This window comes from Misgurnus anguillicaudatus, chromosome 8, assembly GCF_027580225.2.
Source record: "Misgurnus anguillicaudatus chromosome 8, ASM2758022v2, whole genome shotgun sequence".
NCBI lineage: Eukaryota > Metazoa > Chordata > Actinopteri > Cypriniformes > Cobitidae > Misgurnus > Misgurnus anguillicaudatus.
Genome location: NC_073344.2, coordinates 20,462,968 through 20,483,384, shown reverse-complemented (window position 1 = coordinate 20,483,384; position 20,417 = coordinate 20,462,968). Strand labels below are relative to the sequence as shown.

General features: G+C 37.2%; 1 protein-coding gene across 3 annotated transcripts; it reads left to right on the top strand.

The window, feature by feature from the left end:
* Positions 1-74: 74 nt before the first annotated feature.
* On the top strand, positions 75-20,082 carry ppp4r1l (protein phosphatase 4, regulatory subunit 1-like). 3 transcript variants are annotated; one of them, XM_055212347.2, is made up of 20 exons: positions 75-213; positions 1,010-1,054; positions 1,993-2,122; positions 2,571-2,677; positions 2,763-2,905; positions 4,183-4,329; positions 5,417-5,524; positions 6,471-6,536; positions 8,741-8,899; positions 9,245-9,369; positions 9,474-9,952; positions 10,036-10,253; positions 10,433-10,516; positions 12,447-12,632; positions 14,444-14,605; positions 15,034-15,134; positions 15,252-15,372; positions 17,487-17,621; positions 17,734-17,875; positions 17,962-20,082. In XM_055212347.2, exons 1-20 carry the CDS (start codon positions 207-209, stop codon positions 18,105-18,107), a joined length of 2,811 nt encoding a protein of 936 aa, XP_055068322.2. In that variant the 5' UTR covers positions 75-206; the 3' UTR covers positions 18,108-20,082. The 3 variants fall into 3 exon arrangements, with proteins under 3 accessions (XP_055068322.2, XP_055068321.2, XP_055068320.2); XM_055212346.2 differs by having other exon boundaries at positions 10,370-10,516; XM_055212345.2 differs by having other exon boundaries at positions 10,364-10,516.
* The last annotated feature ends 335 nt before the right edge of the window (positions 20,083-20,417 follow it).

Here is a 20,417-nt window from a genome sequence, read left to right as displayed (position 1 = left end):
ACGTGATCGACATTGTCTTCTTTTTTGGTCGCCGACCGTTCGGTTGAGCGATTCGGTTCATCGCGAGTCATTTACGCGATATATTGATTACTTTTGACAAGTTTATTTGTGTTTGTTAATGTTTAGTCGTCATACGGATGCGGGGGTTTAAATAACGGCAGGAAATCTTTTGAGGAAGTGGAGTGACAGCCTCGCTCTAAATCAAGATGGCAGGTAACGTGCTTAAAATGCGTTTATTTAAAGCTTCAAAGCGGTTTAAAGTCAGTCGGCTCCGTTGTCGCACTCGAGTTTGTTTTAGCATTTTTACATTTATGTTGTATTGTAGAACAAAGGTCACGAGTGGGTGAAATTTTAAGTGTTATCAACACTAGTTGCGAGTTAGTAGAGCTAGCAGGACATATGGTAATAAATGATAGAAGTGTAGTCATAAACAGCTATTTCTGGACTAAATGTGTCAGAATACATAATCTACAATATCATTTATTTGCTTAATCTAACCAAAATTGTAAAGATGTCATGGTTGAGTTGACACAGAATGACAGTCAGTTAGTTTGTTAGCCAGCCGGTTTTCTGTTGATTTCTGCTAAGTTAACTACACCGGATAACGCGTTTTCTGGGCTGGTCACTATTTAAAATATATATTTAATGTGAGTGTCATTGTGTTTACACAATGAGGTTTTGGTAAACATAGTTTCAGAGGCTTGACTTTGCCTAGCAAGAGTGACTTGACAGTAACTTAGTCACCATAATTTAGTGAGCTATATTAGCACGACATACGCCACAGCCATCTGTCAAAAGTCAGCGTTGTAGTATAATGCTCATTATGTTGAGTATTATAGACTCGTTTCCAGTTTAGGTAATCAAAATGATGCCAAAATGCTGTGTTGGTTGGTAATACTATTGGTTTTGGGACACAGCCTAACTTATATCTGACAGCAGCATGGTTTGAAACATGCTGTTGACACAGTTGTCAATCATATATTTTATTTTTATCCTCATGCTTCCCCAGGTATGGCTTTATATTTTGAAGATGGCCATGATGATTTGGATGACTGTGAGTATAACAAATCACATCACATACATAGTTAGAAGTAAAGTACATTTGGGTAAATTGGCCCTTTCAAAAAAAAAAAAAATCATAAACAAACAGTTGCTATAGTTGGTTACCACAAATTAACCATGGTTTTGCTATAGTAACCATAGTTCAAATCCATGATTACTATATTTTACTCCAATAATTCCATAGTTAATTTTCATATGGAGGGACACTTTGTGACAGTAATCTATTCGCAATGACAAAAATTATTTATCTTAAATTTTAAAGAGACAGTTCACCCAAAAATGAAAATTCTGTCATTATTTACTCACCCTTAAATTGTTTCAAACCTGTATAAATCTCTTTGTTCTGCTGAACACAAATATAGATCTCTCCAAAAATGATCTGGGGCACCATTGACTTACATTTAGAAATGTTTGTTTACACTTTTCCAAATATCCTCATTTGTGTTCAGCAGAACAAAGAAACTGAATTAAGTTTGGAACAACTTGAAGTGAATAAATGATGACAGAATTTTTATTTTTGAGTGAACTATCTCTTTAAGCTATATGTGTCTGTACCCTCAAGCTGGCTGTGGTACATGATATACTTGAAGTATAGTCTTTGATGACAGAACCAAACCACGTGTAATGGAAACCCTGCTGTGTCATAGAGCCGGTGCAATAACATTACACCTGGATCGATATTCCACTGCTATTAGCTTTAAAAGTGTTTAGATTGGAGAATGTTAAAGCAGACTATTTTTTTATAAATGGATTAGTCTGTAAACTGATGATCTAATTGCGTATGGTTACACTATACTACTCCATCTTTTAGAGGGATTCCTGGTTTGAATGTGAAAGAACTTGGATTTAATACCACCATGGGACTGTACTAAAAGACTCGACATTAAATTATACCTCGTCATTTAATGTCTCTATTAATTTGTCTCGCAGTTGGATTCGATGACTACGGTTCAGAGTGCGATGGGATTCGGATTACAGCGTTCCTGGACGCAGGCCAGGATAACCTTACCCCTTTGGGTCGACTGGAGAAATATGCTTTCAGTGAAAATGCCTTCAACAGGTGAGACATGAACGTGAAGGTTTGAGTATATGTGTGACTAATTCTTCATCTTGCAATGCTCTGCGTTTTTGTTAGGCATAGTTTATTGATTTTATATGTTCATTATGCGTGAATCTCCTGAAAATAAGCGAGATTTGATACTGAACATATTTCACTTTTTATGGCACGATGGTGGAACATAATTTTAAAATTTAGGGGCTTGAAGAATCTGATATGACTTGGTTTCTTCTGGATCAGGAAGACCTGAAGGGAGCCAAACTTGTCATTGTAGAAGTACTTGGTTTTTGGACTGTGATTCAGATGGTTTCTGGTCTTTGTACTTCAAAGTATTTACTGAGCTATTTAGAAAGTGATGTACATTTTTTTTGCAAAGGTTTGTGGTTAAATGTTGTAAAGGAGCAAGTCGTCCAATCTAATATGATCCCGTATATAAATATTTTTATTTCAGGCAAGCTGTGGCGCGAGGATTGCTAGATGTTCTCCGGGAATTCGGGGAGAATGAAAATGACTTCATCAGCATCATGGAGACGGTTGCCAGAATGTCTGAGGATGGAGGTGTGAAGACTTTTTTCTGTATTTAGCACATGTCTGTGTGGTTCACATGCATGTATTACAATGTATATTTATGGTTATGTTACAGAACCACCAGTGAGAGCAGAGTTGATGGAACAGGTACCAAACATTGCCATGTTCCTCCACGAAAACCGCCCCAATTTTCCAGAAGCCTTCTCACGGTATCTAGTACCCATCGTGGTCCGTTATCTGACAGATCCTAATAACCAGGTAACGTTAAAGGGATAGTGTACCCAAAAATCGTTTTTTTTAATCATAAAACTACGTAAACAATTATATTGGAGGGGAATATGATCATGTTGTGCTGTCAATCATTCTCTCTCCTGCATTAAAGGATTAGTCAATTTTCTTAAAAAATAAATCCAGATAATTTACTCACCACCATGTCATCCAAAATGTTGATGTCTCTCTTTGTTTAGTCAAGAAGAAATTGTGTTTTTTGAGGAAAACATTCCATGATTTTTCTCATTTTAATGGACTTTAATGGACCCCAACACTTAACAATTGTAATGCAGTTTAAAATTGCAGTTTTAAAGGACTCTAAATGATCCTAAACGAGGCATAAGGGTCTATCTAGCCAAACGATCGTCATTTTTGACAAGAAAAATAAAAAATATGCACTTTTAAACCACAACTTCTCATCTATCTCCGGTCCTGTGACGCGCCAGCTTGACCTCACGTAATTTCGTAATGACGTGCAAAGGTCACATGTTACATATATGAAAAGCACATTTGCGGACCATTTTAAACAATAAACTGACACAAAGACTTTAATTAGTATCATTCGACATACAACATGGTCGGAACGGTCCTCTTTCTCCACACTTGTAAACACTGGGGCATAGTTTGCATACGTCATCCGTGACCTCTTGACGTGATGACGTATTGCGTGAGGTCACGCTGGCGCATCACAGGACCGGAGATAGTCGATAAGTTGTGGTTTAAAAGTGAATTTTTTTTTCTTTCCAAAAATTACAATCGTTTCACTATATAATACCCTTATGCCTCGTTTAGGATCGTTTAGAGTCCTTTGAAACTGCAATTTTAAACTACATTAAAACTGTTAAGTGTTGGGGTCCATTAAAATAAGAAAAATCCAGGAATGTTTTCCTCAAAAAACATTATTTCTTCTCGACTGAACAAAGAAAGACATCAACATTTTGGATGACATGGTGGTGAGTAAATTATCTGGATTTTTTTAAGAAAGCGGGACTAATCCTTTAAATGAATTAACTTTTAGAGAAACCGATTAAATGTATATGCTTGTGTTGTATATGTGGGAGGGGAAAACTGGGCTGGATGAACCCTCATCTTTTATTGTGTCCTCCAGCAAAAAAATCTGAGATTGATGTGACAATAAGTAGATGGGGTGTCTCATTTTATTTATAAACAAATTCATACTTTAAAAATGGGTAGTTCCTCTTTGTGCAACCATACCAACAGATCATCATAACAATATTTCACTGTCGCTTTTTTCCCATCATAAGGTGCGAAAGACAAGCCAGGCTGCTCTGCTGGTCCTGCTTGAACAGGGTCTGATGAGTAAGGCCGATATGGAGGGACGGGTTTGCCCTGTGCTACTGGAGCTCACAGAACCCAGCAGTGATGACGACTACAAGATCGAGGCTGTAGCGGTGAGTGGATTTGTGTGAAAGACAATACGCTTTTGTATACAAGCATTTGAAGGTTACCATGTTTGTTGGGAGAATGCCTGAAAATTCATATTGCAGTCAATATGCATTTCTACATTTGTATTTATAAGAGTGTTTATGTTTGAAGAGTTTGGTTCCAAAACGCAATAAATCCATTTTGACGAATTTTGGTAAAAATATGTTTTCTATACCAAGAAAGTGATGAGATGTAAAACACTATTTTCTGTTACAAACTTTCACAAAGCATCTTTAGGTTATAAAAACATTAAAAATTCAAATCTATAATTTCATTTTCAAAGATTTATTATAAAAATTGATTATTTTTTCCACAAAATGCAATAAATCCATGAAATCAATATATAAATGTGCATTCATCTTTGCCATGTTATATTCATTTAGTTGACTAGTGGTATACACTGATTAAAAAATAAACATTAATTGCATTAATCAAAACACTTACTTTGTCATATTAAGATCACTGTCATTGCTGCTGTCATCCTTGAAACGTCGTCGCTGAACTTTTTTGACAGCGATCAGCTGTAAAATGTTTTGGTCCTGCTCGATTTTTGTTGACTTCGGGTAAAATAATGAAAAGTTTTTCAACTTGTGTTTTTCAACAATGTGTTAGCATGACGAGTGCCTCTCACGTAAATTATTCGTTTTTGATGGCTTACATTTTTTTCCCGCCACAGAAATCCACCACAGGTTTATCAATGCCATCAAAAGTTTTATTTTGTTTTTGTTTGTTTGTTGATGACGAATTACAAAGTAGATGAGGAAAAATTGGATTCTGTGTGTATTCAACGCACTGCCATTAATGTTTACAATGTGTGGAATGGTGCGCTGTGATTTGTTGAGTGGATTTATTGCATTCGGCGGATATTGGATTTTGCGTAAAATTTAAGAATTAGCTTTTTAATACTGACCTGATACAATACTGATTTTGGTGGTAACTCGTTTTTTTTTATGCCGTTAATCACGTTTTGGAACCAAACTCTTCATTTGTAGGTTTTGCAGAGTTTCACTGGTTTTGATTTCTGGGTTGATAACTGTCTACTTTATTGTAGCGATCATGTGCAAGTTGGTGACTATGTTGACTAAAGAAACGGTGGAACAACTTCTGTTGCTGCGGTTCTGTGAGCTATGCAGTGACGCCAGACTGTTTCAAGTCCGCAAGGTAACAATATGTTCATTGTTCAGGATGCATTGTTCAAAATATGTTCTCTATAAACGGCGTACTAGAGAATTGATGTCTTGGTCCAAGCAGTCACAAACGGATAACTATTGCATAATGTTCAGTTGTTTCAAAAGGTATTTTGAGTCTTCAGTTATGTTTAAATGCCATTGCATTAGATAAATATTACACAAAACATTTAGTTTTCAGTGTCACTGTTTTGTCATTTAAAATGTTTGAGTGTGTCCTTTTAAATGCATATGAGCTGATCTCCACACTAAATGGCAGTGCTGTGGTTGGATAGTGCAGATTAAGGGGTGGTATTATTATAATAAGATTCCTTTCTGACATCACATGGGGAGCCACATTTCAATTACCTATTTTTTCACATGCTTGGAGAGAAAACTGAGAGAACTGAGAGAAAATTGTCTTTTTGACATTTTCTAGGTTAATAGAAGCACTGGGAACCCAATCATAGCATTTAAACATGGAAAAAAGTCAGATTTTCTTGATTTGTCCCCTTTAAGCTTGCATAGACGTCTAACCGCCGTTCAAAAACAGCACAGACGTCTAGGATAAAACATGACAAAATTTGGGCTGTCTAAAAATGTATTAGACTTCTAACCATAGCCCAAAAGTAAATGAAACCAAACACCTTGTAGTATTAATCACTTTGCTTACATGGTGGCGTGGCAAAATGACATGTAACCAAGTTTATTTTGGCTGGAAGTGGGTTACTCATAGCCAGACTGCACTGGGTCTGTAGTTAAACTTGACTGTGAAATGACAGCTATTGCTTGCTGGGTTGTTATAAAAAAGTTGCTAAGAATGTTAATCTGCTTTGGCAGTTTTCACAAGAAGCAATAGTTCACAAGTTGCAACACGCCCTGTTTTGCAACACAATATGAGACCTCACTGTAAATTTTAACCCTTTTTATCTGTGCACCAGGTCTGTGCAGCAAACTTTGGCGAGTTCTGTTCTACTGTTGGCCAGGAAGCCACAGAGAAACTACTGGTGAGAACCATTGCCTTGCTTATGGTTTTTAATTCAAGAGCTACTGTTTACGTTTATGTTTTTAACAAGGACACCTTTGCCCATTATATTTAATTGAAACAAATTTTAATACTAAATTTAAGTTGATTTAATTTGAGTTGTACTGAAAATAACTTGCACTGACAGATCTTATAGGCCACTGCCATTGATTTGTCTCAAGATACACGTCATCAGTAATGTCTTTTGTAATGCATGTTTATAAAAGATGCTTTGTGTGTATTTCTTTATATGCGTAATCAATGTCTGATGTGTTACGTTGCGACTGTGCCCTGATGTAATCAACAATACAGTGAAGGTGTGAACCAAATGCCACATACAGATGGCCTATAGAAACTGATAAGTGTGAATAACAAAGAATAGACCAATCTCCTGTAGGAGGTCCTAACAGGTTTCTATTGTTTGTTGGCCATTTGTTATCATGTATAAAGGTCTGTCTCACAGTTTATACAACAACATCACTCCTGAAGAACTATGCTACATAAGAACCTGCTTATTATTTTTACGTATTAGATGCAGCCCTAAAAGACTGAGCAGCCAATTGAAGGAAAATCTAACAATGCTTAAAGGAAAACACCACCGTTTTCAATACTTTACTATGTTCTTACCTTAACTTAGACAAATTGCATACCTATCTTTTTATCAATGGGTGCACTTCATCTTTGTACAGCTCGTCGTGAATGTGTTAGCATTTAGCCTAGCCCCATTCATTGCTTAGGATCCAAACAGGGATGAATTTAGAAGCCACCAAACACTTCTATGTTTTACCTATTTAAAGACTGTTACATGAGTAGTTACACAAGTTAGTATGGTGGCACAAAATAAAACGTGGCAATTTTTTTAAGCAAATAAAAAATGAGAACTATATTGCCGCAACACGTGCTCTGGTCTTGCATAAACGTAATTGGCTGGCTTGCACTAGGTTATTTGCATAAGGCAGTCTGATTGGCTGATGCATGCATTGGCACTTGAAAAGTTGATAAAATGTTCGACTTTTGCCACGAGCAACGGCAGTGAGGCGACGTTGACAGATCCACAATTCAGTTCGGCAACGCATGACGTCGCCCATTTAAAAGTAATTGTGAAGCGTTAACGCTTGCGCCCCATGTGAATGTACCGTTAGTTCAATACTTCGACCTCGGTGCGCAGTAACATTATCGCTCCTGACTACTCCTCCTCTCGGTCAAACTTCGTCAATATTACTGTACCCAAGGTCGAAGTGCTGAAAACTAAGTGCTCCTTGCCATACAATATAGTTCTCATTTTTATCCTCCACGTTTTGTTTTGTGCCACCATACTTAAGCTCGATTTATAGTCGTGCGTAGGTTATACGTAGCCTGTGCTTAGCTCTGCGTAGCCTGACGTGCACCTCGCAAAATTTTTTACAGCGCGTCAGATCTATGCGGACCGCAAGCGCTGTGATTGGACCACCAGAAACCCTACCGTCAGGTAAAAAAAACTGCGTCATAGGTATTTCCGTTTGTGACAGTGAAAACAAAGATGAGCCAAGTTGAGGAGTGATTTAACTCAAACTGCATCAAAAGTCGTTGTTTATTTACTTGTTAATTATACACAACAAGTTGCTGTTTCTTCTTCGTTTGTGGGTTAACTTGCTAAGCAGCTTCTTCTTTGACGTTCGCGCTGCTACTGTGGTTACATGCGTGGTTACTGCCTACCAGCTGTCTGCGCGTGTGTTTGCACGTCGACGCGGACGACGAGGCAAAAGTATAAATGAAAACCGACGCGGAACCTACGCCGTAGGACCTACGTGCAACTATAACGAGCCATTTACTCATGTAACTACTCATGTAACAGTCTTTAAATAGGGAAAACATGGAAGTGTTTGGTGGCTTCTAAATTCATTCCTGTTTGGATCCTAAGGAATGAATGGGGCTAGGCTAAATGCTAACACATTCACGACGTGCTGTACAAAGATTAAAAGTGCACGCATTGAATAAAGATAGGTATGTATTCATTAATCTAAGTTGAGGTAAGAACATAATAAAATAATGAAAAACTGTGGTATTTTCCTTTAAACATCTTAATTTAACTAATACCCTGTCCTGGCGTTTGCTAAGCCTTTGTGAAACCAGGCCTAAGTGTTTTGTGAAACCAGATCCATGTGGAGGAGATTTGCTGAAATCCTTATTTTTTCCTCCTCAATACAGATGCCTAAATTTTTCGACCTGTGCTCAGACAGTTTGTGGGGTATAAGGAAAGCCTGCGCTGAGTGCTTCATGGTCGTTTCAAATTGCACGTCTCCGGAGGTGCGACGCACTAAACTGTCCCCCTTGTTCATCAATCTCATCAGTGATCAATCACGCTGGGTAAGAAAACGATACACACAATCCAACATAGATATGCAACTAGAACAGCAGGCAATTAGTTCCTTGGAACACAATTTAGACAAATATACAGGTCAGTGGAAAAAAATAGACTTCAGAATGAGCAATTAACACTTCATCCTATGTAATGTAAAGTATAACTTTGGTATCTTTAAGATTGACTGAGTAAGCCCTTGTCAAAGTTCAAAAACAAATGTTTGGGTAACCATGGCTTTGAATACTTGGATGCTCCTAATCATCTCATCATTAGATTATGAGACGTTAGCCTGGATTTCACAGTAAGGGAGAGGGTGCACCTGTTGATTTTTGTTTTGTTTTATTGCACAGGTAAGGCAGGCTGCATTTCAGTCCCTAGGTCGTTTCATCTCCACATTCGCCAATCCGTCAATCACAGGACTGCACTTTTGTGAGGATGGAACCCTTTGTGATATATCCAAGATCTCCTTGGGAAGGTACATTTGTGTGGTTGCGCATTGCATTGTATTTAATTATATTCAACCCATTTTCCCATTTTTAAATCTGAATAAATTCTCATCAAACTTTTTTTACCTTCTAGCCACCAGCAGAAAATAAACACCAGCAACTCTTGCAACGCCTCAAGTGGGAGTCCCGCAAAACATCTCATTCAGCCCCATTCAGCTCAGCCACAACCCACCTCAGAAACAACAGCTCCACCATCACAACCTCCACAGGTCCAACAGAATCCCACAAGTCATTCATCCACCAATCCCAGAGAAGACAGCGCTAACCAGCACACCAACCAGCAGATAGATGACTGTGCGATGTACAACTCCTTTAACTTCTGGAGATCCCCACTGCCTGACATCACCCAAGACCTCCAGCTTCTTCAAGGTGATGAAAGAAACGATAAGGAGGATGAAGATGTGGTGATGGAGGAAGAGGCTATGAGGGAGACAGAAGATGAGGAGACGGAAAAGCCACCCAGTTTAGATGCTCAAGGCCCGTCCGCCAGCTCACAGATCCAGAAGGTTTTAGACTGCCTTCAACCTCACATAGATGATCCTGATGTACAAGGTGAATGGAGCATTAGTAACACGTATACTGTGTGCTCGAGCTTTTAAACATATTTGAGGCATTAAAACATTTCTCCATTGCAGCTCAAGTGAAGGTGTTGTCCGCTGCGCTGAAAGCGGCTCAGTTAGAGAGCCAGACAGAAGATGGCGACGATTCTTCATCGGACAGTAACGGTTCTGCAGGCTCTCCGACGTCTGATGAGCTCAGCGCCATGAGCGAACTCTCGTTGACAAACGCAGAGATTTCAGACTCGCCCTTGACTTCACCCGTACTGGTAGATGATTCTGAACATAGCAGTGAGGTAAGAAAATTTGTCTTTTACTGAATGTAATGAATTTTTGCCCTTAGACACTTTGACATGACACAAAATAAACGTGATAGCACCTTCAACAATTAAACCGTTTGCCACAGAAACAGCTTAAAGAACGAAACGTGAGTTTATGCTTGGCACAACTATACAGCTCAGATATCGTTCAACAGGAGTCAGACCTAATAGAAAATGTGGAGGAAGATAAAGACTCATACATGACAAAAACGTCTGAAGAAGAGAAGTCTAAAGTTCAGGTAATGCACCATTCTCATATACAATATGAGTAAACCGATACAGTTTATTATAGGAATGCATAACGATTAATCACAATTAATCGCGATTAATCTATAGCAGAATAAAAGTTTTTGTTTACATCATATATGTGTGTGAACTGTGTATGATAATTATGTATATATAGGGCTGGGAAAAGATTAATCGCAATTAATCGCATACAAAATAAAAGTGATTTTTGGCATAATATATGAGTGTGTGCTGTGTATAATTATTATGTACATATAAATACACACACATTCATGTATGTATTTAAGAAACATTTACATATATATTTTTTTTAAAAAAATTCTATATTATATAAATAAAAAAATTGACATGAATATATGTATGTGTGTGGTTAAATATACACAATAATTACACACAGTACAAACACAAATATTATGCAAAAAAACTTTTATTTTGTAGGGGATTAATCGCGATTAATCTTTTCCCAGCCCTTATATGCACACATGCATGTATAATTTGAAGATAAATATATATATATATATATATATATATATATATATATATATATATATATATATATATATATATATATATATATATATATATATATATATATATATATATATGAAGAGTTTGGTTCCAAAACGCAATAAACGCCATTTTTGAAAAAAATGAGTTACTGCCAAAATCAGTATTATATCAGGTCAGTAGTTAAAAGTAAATAATTAATTTTACGCAAAATCCAATACCCGCCGTGATATTCTGTCATCTTTTCTCCCTTTTTTCCCAAAATGCGACAAACGCCACTGCTCCTTTTTACAGAATGCAATAAATCCATTTCTGATATTACAGCGGACCAGTCACGCAATGTAAACAAACATGGCGGCGCGCTGAGTACACGGAGTCCTAGTTTTCCTCATCTACTTTGTACTTTGTGATCAACAAACAAAACAAAATAATACTTTAATAGCATTGCCAAACCTGTGATGGTTTTCTGTGACGGGAAAGAAACGTAAGCCATCAACAGCTAATAATTTCCGCGAGAGGCACTCGGTTGCTTGTTCTCCAGACAGCATCAAGCTTCTCATGCTAAAACATTGTGTTCTTAATATAACAAAGTAAGTGTTTTGGTTAATGCCATTAATGTTAATTTTTTAATCATTGTATACCACTAGTCAACTAAATAAATATAAAATGGTAAAGATGAATGCACATTTATACATTGATTTAATAGATATATAGCATTTTGAAATAAAAAACTGTCATGGATTTATGGCATTTTGTGTAAAAAAGAATTCGTTTTTAGAATAAAACTTTGAAAATCAAGATATGGATTTGAATTTTTTATGTTTTTATAACCTAAAGATGCTATGTTAAAGTGTGTAACAGAAAATACTGGTTTTCATCTTGTCACTTTCTTTGTATAGAAAACACGTTTTTACCGAAATTTGTCAAAATGGATTTATTGCGTTTTGGAACCAAACTCTTCAAATATTTATATTTATATATATTTATATATAATATATATATATATATATATATATATATATATATATATATATATATATATATATATATATATATATATATATATATATATATATATATATATATATATATATATATATATATATATATTATACATAAATATACAAATGTATGTACACATGTAAACATTTCTTAAATATATACATGCAAGTGTGTGCATTTATCTATTTATTATATTCAGTTCACACACATGATGTAAACAAAAACTTTAATTCTGCTATAGATTAATCGCGATTAATTGTTATGCAGCCCTAGTTTATTACAAAAAAACGTACAGTATATATTTCTTTCATGTATAAAAAGTGATAGAATTAGGCAGCCAGTTACATACAATTGGGACCATATGATGTCTTGCTGTCTTCTAACCTTCGTTCTTTCTGTCCTCCACCATCTCAGAATGTCGTCCCACAGCAGTTATTAGATCAGTACCTGTCCATGACGGACCCAGCTCGGGCACAGACCGTGGACACTGAGATCGCCAAACACTGTGCTTTCAGTCTGCCAGGTGTTGCACTGACGCTGGGCAGACAAAACTGGCACTGTCTGAAAGACACGTACGAGACGCTCGCTACAGATGTACAGGTGAAGCCTGCTCCAGATAAATTCATATTTCAAACTAGATAATATCCATCACGGCACCTTTAGAATTACTGAGTATTAGCTGAAAATGAATGATTTTTTACTTCCTTGAGGGCATTTAACTCTATCCCTGCCATAATTTTTTTTATTTTCACAAAAGTTTAATGCCTCCCAGAAAATGCTCTAAACATACTATATATTAAATGATAGAACAGACCTTCTGCTTTCAAAAAAAAGTTTGATTCTACCTTCATCAGTTCTCTTTTTATCACCTCTCAAATATGGGTAGGCTTATTAAAAAATGTCAAATTTTGAGCATCAAGCTGCAAGAATTCTATTTTTGTGAAGGACTTTTGATAAAGATCAGATTCAGAGCGATCCACAAAACTTAGACGGACATGCAGCTGTTTGCCTAGGTCGATACTTCCAGGTTTTATAAGTTGCCACCTGGTGGATAATGGCGATATTGCTGATTGGGGGGAGAGAGTTAAAGGCGGGGTGCATGATCTCTGAAAGCCAATGTTGACAGTTGAAATCACCTAAACAAACACGCCCCTACCCCAATAGAATCTGGACCTTCTTTTGATGGACCCTTCCCACACCAACCCAATCTTACAGAAATTTGTGTTATAGTTATAGTATATAATTTTTGATTGATGTGTTCGTTCTATTGACACGAATTTCCGTTTTTTTTCGTGCCCCTGGAACACACGTGTCTTTCATGGCACACAGCACAAATTTCTAGAAACAGTTTTTACTTTCTGTATCGTATAATTTAATATTTTATTTTCTCATTGTTTTTCCTATTTTTTTTACCATTGTCGCTTGGGGTTAGGGTTAGAATCACTTTCTGCGACATCCTAACCCAAACCCCAACTCTAAACCCAATTCTAGGCGAGAAAAGTTTTAAAAGCGGACGAAAAACATGTAGAAACCAATGCATGAAATTACATTATAATGCAAACCCCAAATCTAACCCCAAGCGACAATGATTTAAAAATAGGAAAAAATGACACTATACAGAAAGTCATGCCACATACACGAAAAACTCTTTTTAGAAATTCGTGCTGTGTGCCACGAAAAAGACATCCGTGCTCCAGGGGCACGAAAAACAGCGGAAAATCGTGTCAATAGCACAAATAAATGAATAAAACATTTTGTGACTATAATGTTGCGTTCACACCAGCCACGATAGAGGCGTCAAGCCCAAGTGATTTCAATGTTAAGTGAAAGTAAAGACGAGTTGATGCGCGTCTGGAGGTCTCACGGCGCGAATGAGGTGTTTAGCGCGGCGGTAGACGTGAATTGAGTGTTGCCGCGAGTTGAAAAATATGAATTTGGCGGAAAAATGCAGCGTGTTAACCAATCAGGAGCTTGCTCTAGTAGTGACGTGATTACAGGAAGCGAGCAGAGTCGCAGAAGCCCCTCCCATGATGCAAATTTCCACGTGAATGTCTCAATGACTAGAATTTCATGCGCGAATGCGAAGCGATTACACTCGAAATGTTTAAGCATCCAAGTACACGCGGTAGACACGAATTTGACACTTTAAACGTGTCTGGTGTGACCCCACAGTAACGCAATTTGCTGTGAGATAGGGTTGCCCCACACATATGCAACCCAGGCAACGATGTCAGTTAGTAGACACGCCCCTTACTGCTGATTGGCTAAAGTGTGTTTTGGTACTCGGCCCGACTACTTTTCCAAAATGTTTTTACAAAAATCATGCACCCCGCCTTTAAGAAATACTCTTTTAATTATTTTGAATTATATTTAGTTGTTAATCATTCCTTACTTATTGAATGTGTTGACAGTGGAAGGTGCGTCGGACGCTCGCATTCTCCATACATGAGTTGGCTGTGATTTTGGGGGATCAGCTGACTGCTGCTGACCTGGTGCCTATATTTAATGGCTTCCTCAAGGATCTGGACGAGGTGCGGATAGGAGTCCTCAAACACCTGTATGACTTCCTGAAGGTAAAAATGATGTGAAATTCCCTTTGCAAAGCTGAGCATATGGGGATCTTCAACGTTCAACAGATAATTAAATATATTTATGTAATTTTTCCAAAGCATCATCAAAGGATACTTTTATATTTTTAAGAGATTTTAAGCTCAATGACTCTTGGGAAAGTAGATCTGCATCTCTTTAAAAATTTTATTGCAAGTGTTAAATTGTAAATGGCCACTTGATGGATCAATGTAGAGTAAATCAGGCTTTATAACAGGAATTTTTTAATGTACCAAAGCTCCTTATGCATCAAGTTCCAATGTTTCTAAGAGCAAGTTATTCATTTTTATCTTTACTGTTTCCCATATACACTTAATCTGTCCGTCTTTTTTAATATCAAAAGATGAATATCGCTCTGTGATTAACAGCTTGATCTTTTTGCATCCTTTTACAGCTGCTCCACACCGAGAAGCGTCGGGAATATCTGTATCAACTCCAGGAGTTCATGGTGACCGATAACAGTCGAAACTGGAGATTTCGCTATGAGCTAGCAGAGTACGTATTAAATATCCAGTTTCATTTTTTTAAAGCATTTTTCTGCATCGCACACAAAGCTTTAAGTGTAAACTCAGTCCTCTTGTATTCATATGCGTGTTTGTCTGTGCATTTCAGACAGCTCATCCTGATCATTGAGTTGTACAACCACAGCGACATCTATGACTACCTCAGACAGATAGCTTTTAATCTCTGCTCTGACAAAGTATCAGAAGTGCGGTGGATCTCTTATAAGTTGGTGAGTCATTTCTTCTCACGCATACACAGACTGTTTTTAGGCTTCTTACTTTCTGCCTGTAGTGGCTCAATTTTATTTCTAACCTCAGATTAGAAGCTGTTCACACCTGGTGTTAGCATCTATCTCGGGTGATATGATCATGAAGGCCTCAGTAGGTGTTTTTTAAAAGTAGTATTTTAACATAATGTTATTGGTGTGTTGTATGGCGTAGAATAAAATTTTAAAATATTTTAGGCTTGTGGTAACCCAAGCTCTTATTTGAGGCCACATTAAAAAAAAGACAATGGGCCTCATTCACTAAGCATGCGTACGCACAAATTTGTGCGTACAGATGTTTTCACAAACAAATCGTGATTCAACAAAAACTTTCATATCAAAATGTCTTCTAAATGTACGTAAAAATTCAAGAAAACCTAAAACCACTCGTAGGCAATAATCATGTACACTATAATCCAATACTAGCCTATAATTATAATGTTTATAATAATGTTGATATAACATTGTGACATGATTATTTTTTTATATTATAATATAATAATATTTTCTGCATCATATATAATTATAATTAATCGGAACTTTACCGATAATAAATATGATCATGGATTTATTTTCGAGCTCTTTTGCTGCTATGACAAACTGCTCAAAAATTTTCCGTGGACTTGCGCTGCGAAAAACTCTTATATGGAGCTGGCTTGGGCATGTTTTATGCAAATTACCAACCTCATGCACGCCGGCCGCTCATGTAGAACACTCCAAATTCACTAATGCAAGAACAAGTATAAGAACAAACTCATGTGCGTGCGCACGTGGTGTGAATTAGGTTGAAAGTTTTCGTGAGAAGTTCAGTGTGCGTATAAATACAAAAAACGTACGCAATTATGAGTGAATGAGACCCATTGAATTAGGGAAAATTGAATCGGAAGAGCTAAAAATGCTAACTCGCTTCCGGGTTTTTGCCAAAGTCGTAATTGACGGTAGCCGTAATGCTGCAAGCGCTGCATTTTTTCATATATAAAAATGCAGCACTTGATTCATATATAAGGCGCAACGGATTATAAGGCGCACTGTCGTTTTTTGAGAAAATTAAAGGCTTTTAAGTGTGCCTTATAGTGCGGAAAATACGGTAAATAACAAATAATTAAAGTAGTTATGTATCCAAAACTAATGGGTAAATGGCACATGAACTTAACAATTTAAAATCTCTGATTCACGACTGTATTTGGTTTCCAAACATACTGCTGAAACGCACCGAAATGAGCACAATGGACAGCTGTAGTGGGGCGTACACACCAAATGCGAATTTTAAACGATTTGCGCAAATAGATGCGAACTTGCGCAAGGCGAATTACGCAAATTGGCCGGCGCGATTGTCGCAAAACACATGCTATTTGCCTCAAATGCATCATCGCTCAAGTTCAAAATATCCAACTCAACCGAAAAAATTTGCATAGCACGTTATTTGCATAGCAAGTTAAAACCCGCAAATAATCTAGTGCGAGGAACACATGGCGGATGTAGTAAGTCTGAAATGTATACATACTGCATAATGTATAAAAATTCCTCCAATTCAAGTGCGTACTGCCACAGTGCAAGATTTTGGATACAGGAATAATATTTGTGTCAAGGTGTTTGGAGCCATTTTAAATGCAACACCTATAATGTGATGTTTGACCAGTAGTAGTTAAGAGAGTCCACATACAGTGTGTGTGACACGCGGACGTACGTGCACCGTCAGATTTCTGTAACCACGTGTATTTTGTATGCGTAGGTCGCGCATGTGTTTACAAGAGAATGTAGTATGTAGTCCATGAGATGCATTGCATTTTGTCACGATGCACTTGCGTTGAACGTCTAAGTTCACGTGTGAGTCAAATAAACTATACTTTGCAAGGCTGTGCATTCAACCGTGCGCATATGTCTTCGTACATGTAAAAAAACAGACTGTTCTCCGGACTTAACATGATTAAGCCAAATTACGTCACCTTGGGTCATGCTAGATCCTGTATTTAGCGTTGTCCACTTGTGATCAGATCAGACAGATGTTAATACCAGGTGTCCATAATGTTTCAATATCTGCTTGTAGAGAAACCGTCTGCATCTGTCTGTGTGTTTAGGTGGTGGAGATCTTGCAGAAGCTGTATTCCTGTGGAGCTCATGACCTGGGTTTTAATTTCATCCATGAGCTCGTTATGAGATTCTGCCGCTCTCCCAAGTGGGTTGGACGCCAGGCGTTTGCATTCATTTGTCAGGTGCATTTTAATTTCACGTACATAACCCAAGTGGACTTCCACAAAGTCTTGAATAACCTTAATAAAAAAATAATTGGCAACGTTTGTAAAGCCTTCCTATGTTTCTGTGAAGGCGGTAGTGGAGGAGGACTGTATGCCCATGGACCAGTTTGCACAGCATCTTCTGCCCAGTCTGCTCAGCCTCTCGTCAGATCCTGTGCCCAATGTACGCGTGCTGGTAGCCAAGGCGTTAAGACAAAGCGTGTTGGAAAAATGTAAGTGTACAGACATCTTTTTAAAAAATACTGCTGGTTAGTTTTCCAATAAATACAGACTAAAATTAAGTGTGTCTGTTTGTCAGCGTACTTCAAGGACCCAGGCAGTGCATACTCCGATGAGCTCGAGGAGGCTCTGTCTGAACTGAGGATGGACAAAGACCGGGACGTACGGTTCTTCGCCACCCTAGATCCCAGCAGGAACGTCCTGGACACGGCAGCGCTCATTTAGCACCTTGTGCTGTCCGCACACCTGAACGAGCACCAGCAACAACAACACTAAACATGTTCTTACTGACAAGTGTTTGAAAATAGGAATCACTGACTGACCTACGCACACACTCGCAAACTCATCCCATACAATATGCATATTCTCATTTATACATAAAATGGGCCTCTTTTATAAAACTTATTGCTAATGCAAGATGTTTCTTAGATTGAACAACGCTGCCAATCAGATATAAACAACAAAAGTGCAATGTTAGCATGTTTTATAAATGAAGCTCATTTGGACAACCTCACATCTAGCACACACACACATTTGTTAACACAATAACCATCTCACCTCTGACTCCTCTCTGAACTGGGCAAGATTTCAATTTGCACCTTACGGCAGCACGAGTATTTTGAGAGACGAGACAAACATCAAGCATCTTAACCTTGGATACTTTTCGACATCAAACTTTCCAGCTGCCCCTCCAAAGCTAACTGTACATTTGTGAGATTTTTCTTCATTTCTTTTTCTTGTGGATTTCTTCGAGGACTAAGAAAACATAAGCAGACTTACACGATGAAGTGCAACTAACTCAGGGAGACCTGACAGATTTTTTTTAAGCCGCAATGCCGCGAGACGGTATCGAGCCGTGCCCAAGTAATGCTGCAGGAACATTTGCTGCATTTATTATCCTTCTGTTTACTCCAGATTCACTCGAATTATTGGAGGAATCATCATCACCCTCTTCTTCGCTCGGTCTTTTTTATGTTGGACACCAGACGACTTTAATATCAACTTTAACGTATGTTTTATCTGTGTGTGTCTTGTGTGTGTCATACGTAACCACCTTGTCTTCCCTGATTGGTGGAGAGCAGTTTTATACCTCGTTATTTAAGGGCCAGTATTTTAGAGGATAAACCAGTGCTTTAAAATGTTTAATTTGGACATCAAAAATTGTCCATTTAAAACTATAATTAAATGTTCATTCGGTTGTGAGTTGAGGGCCTGACCTGCAGAGGGCGCTGGCCGGTTGTCTGCAGAGAAACACTGAACCAAGCACACTGTTTAGTTGGATTTGCACTAGTAGTTAGTCAAAGCACATGAATCTTGCAAAATAGATTTTGCTTTAAACTAAATAAGCTGTCAAACGCGTGAAGTTAGTACGACGGACCATTTTTATAAAGCATGGTTGTGCTGCTCTTGACATTGTTAAACTCTAGCTGCTGATTGGTAGTTGGTATGTTTGCTTTTATGATTTAGATTTAAATCAGCACATAAGGGCAAACTCTGCCAAGAGCACTTTACTTTAAGGGTTCAATTGAGAAAATACTGCAAGCTTTTTACCATTTTTACTTTAAAATCTGACTTTTTCTTTTCGATTAAGCAGTTATCTCGACCAAACGGTGCTCGGATTTAGTGCTTTTACTCACAGTAAGTGTTAAAAAAAATATTGTTTTAGTTTGATGTGAATTATAGGATGTGATTGCTGGCACTAAATTGATAAGATGTTAATAATAATATCTACAGGAGTCGCGGCCAGTCTTTATTCTCTCCTGTAGATATTTGATTTGGAATCGTATAACGGGGAAGTCACTTTCCGGTTGTTCTCGTGTGTCTGCATGCGCCTGTGTGTTTTTCATTTTTCCTTATGGACCATGTTTATAGTAGATTATATTTTTTTGTTTTTAGATGCAAGCCAATGAACTCTGCCCAATACATTTTCCCTTATCTATGTGATTAAATGAGGCACTGACATAACTGTCATTAACCACTTCATCTGTCTGCATATGTGCTGATCCACTAGATTTCCTTGTAATGTTACAATATTAAGAAGCAAGAGTTTGTATTTCTCCTTTTTTAATGTATCATGCTCAAAGATTTTATATCCTAACCGTTCAGGTTACAAACTTTGTAATTTTCTGTGTATCTCTTAAATACATTTTATGTGTTTGTTATTTTTAGAATTCATTAATTAAAATAATATAAATTGTAATGTTTGTCCAATTTCAATTTATTTGAAATCTTTTAGGGTTTCGGCCTCAATATACCGCTTTCTTCAGTCTTGCTAATACAAATATTTACAGTTTGTGATATTTGAATGTTTTTTTCCACTTTAAGCATCACAGCAAAATATTTTTGGCCTTAATAATTTTGCTGACGTTTAACACCAATTGCAATATTTTATGTAACGTTAACTGTCATATCAATATTTTTTTTTAAAGATGTAAACATTAGTTAAAATTTTTCATTAAAATTAAAAAATGAAAATGATGCAATGCTCAGTAGTACCTATTATCACATTGTTTTACATATAATATACAGTTTTAT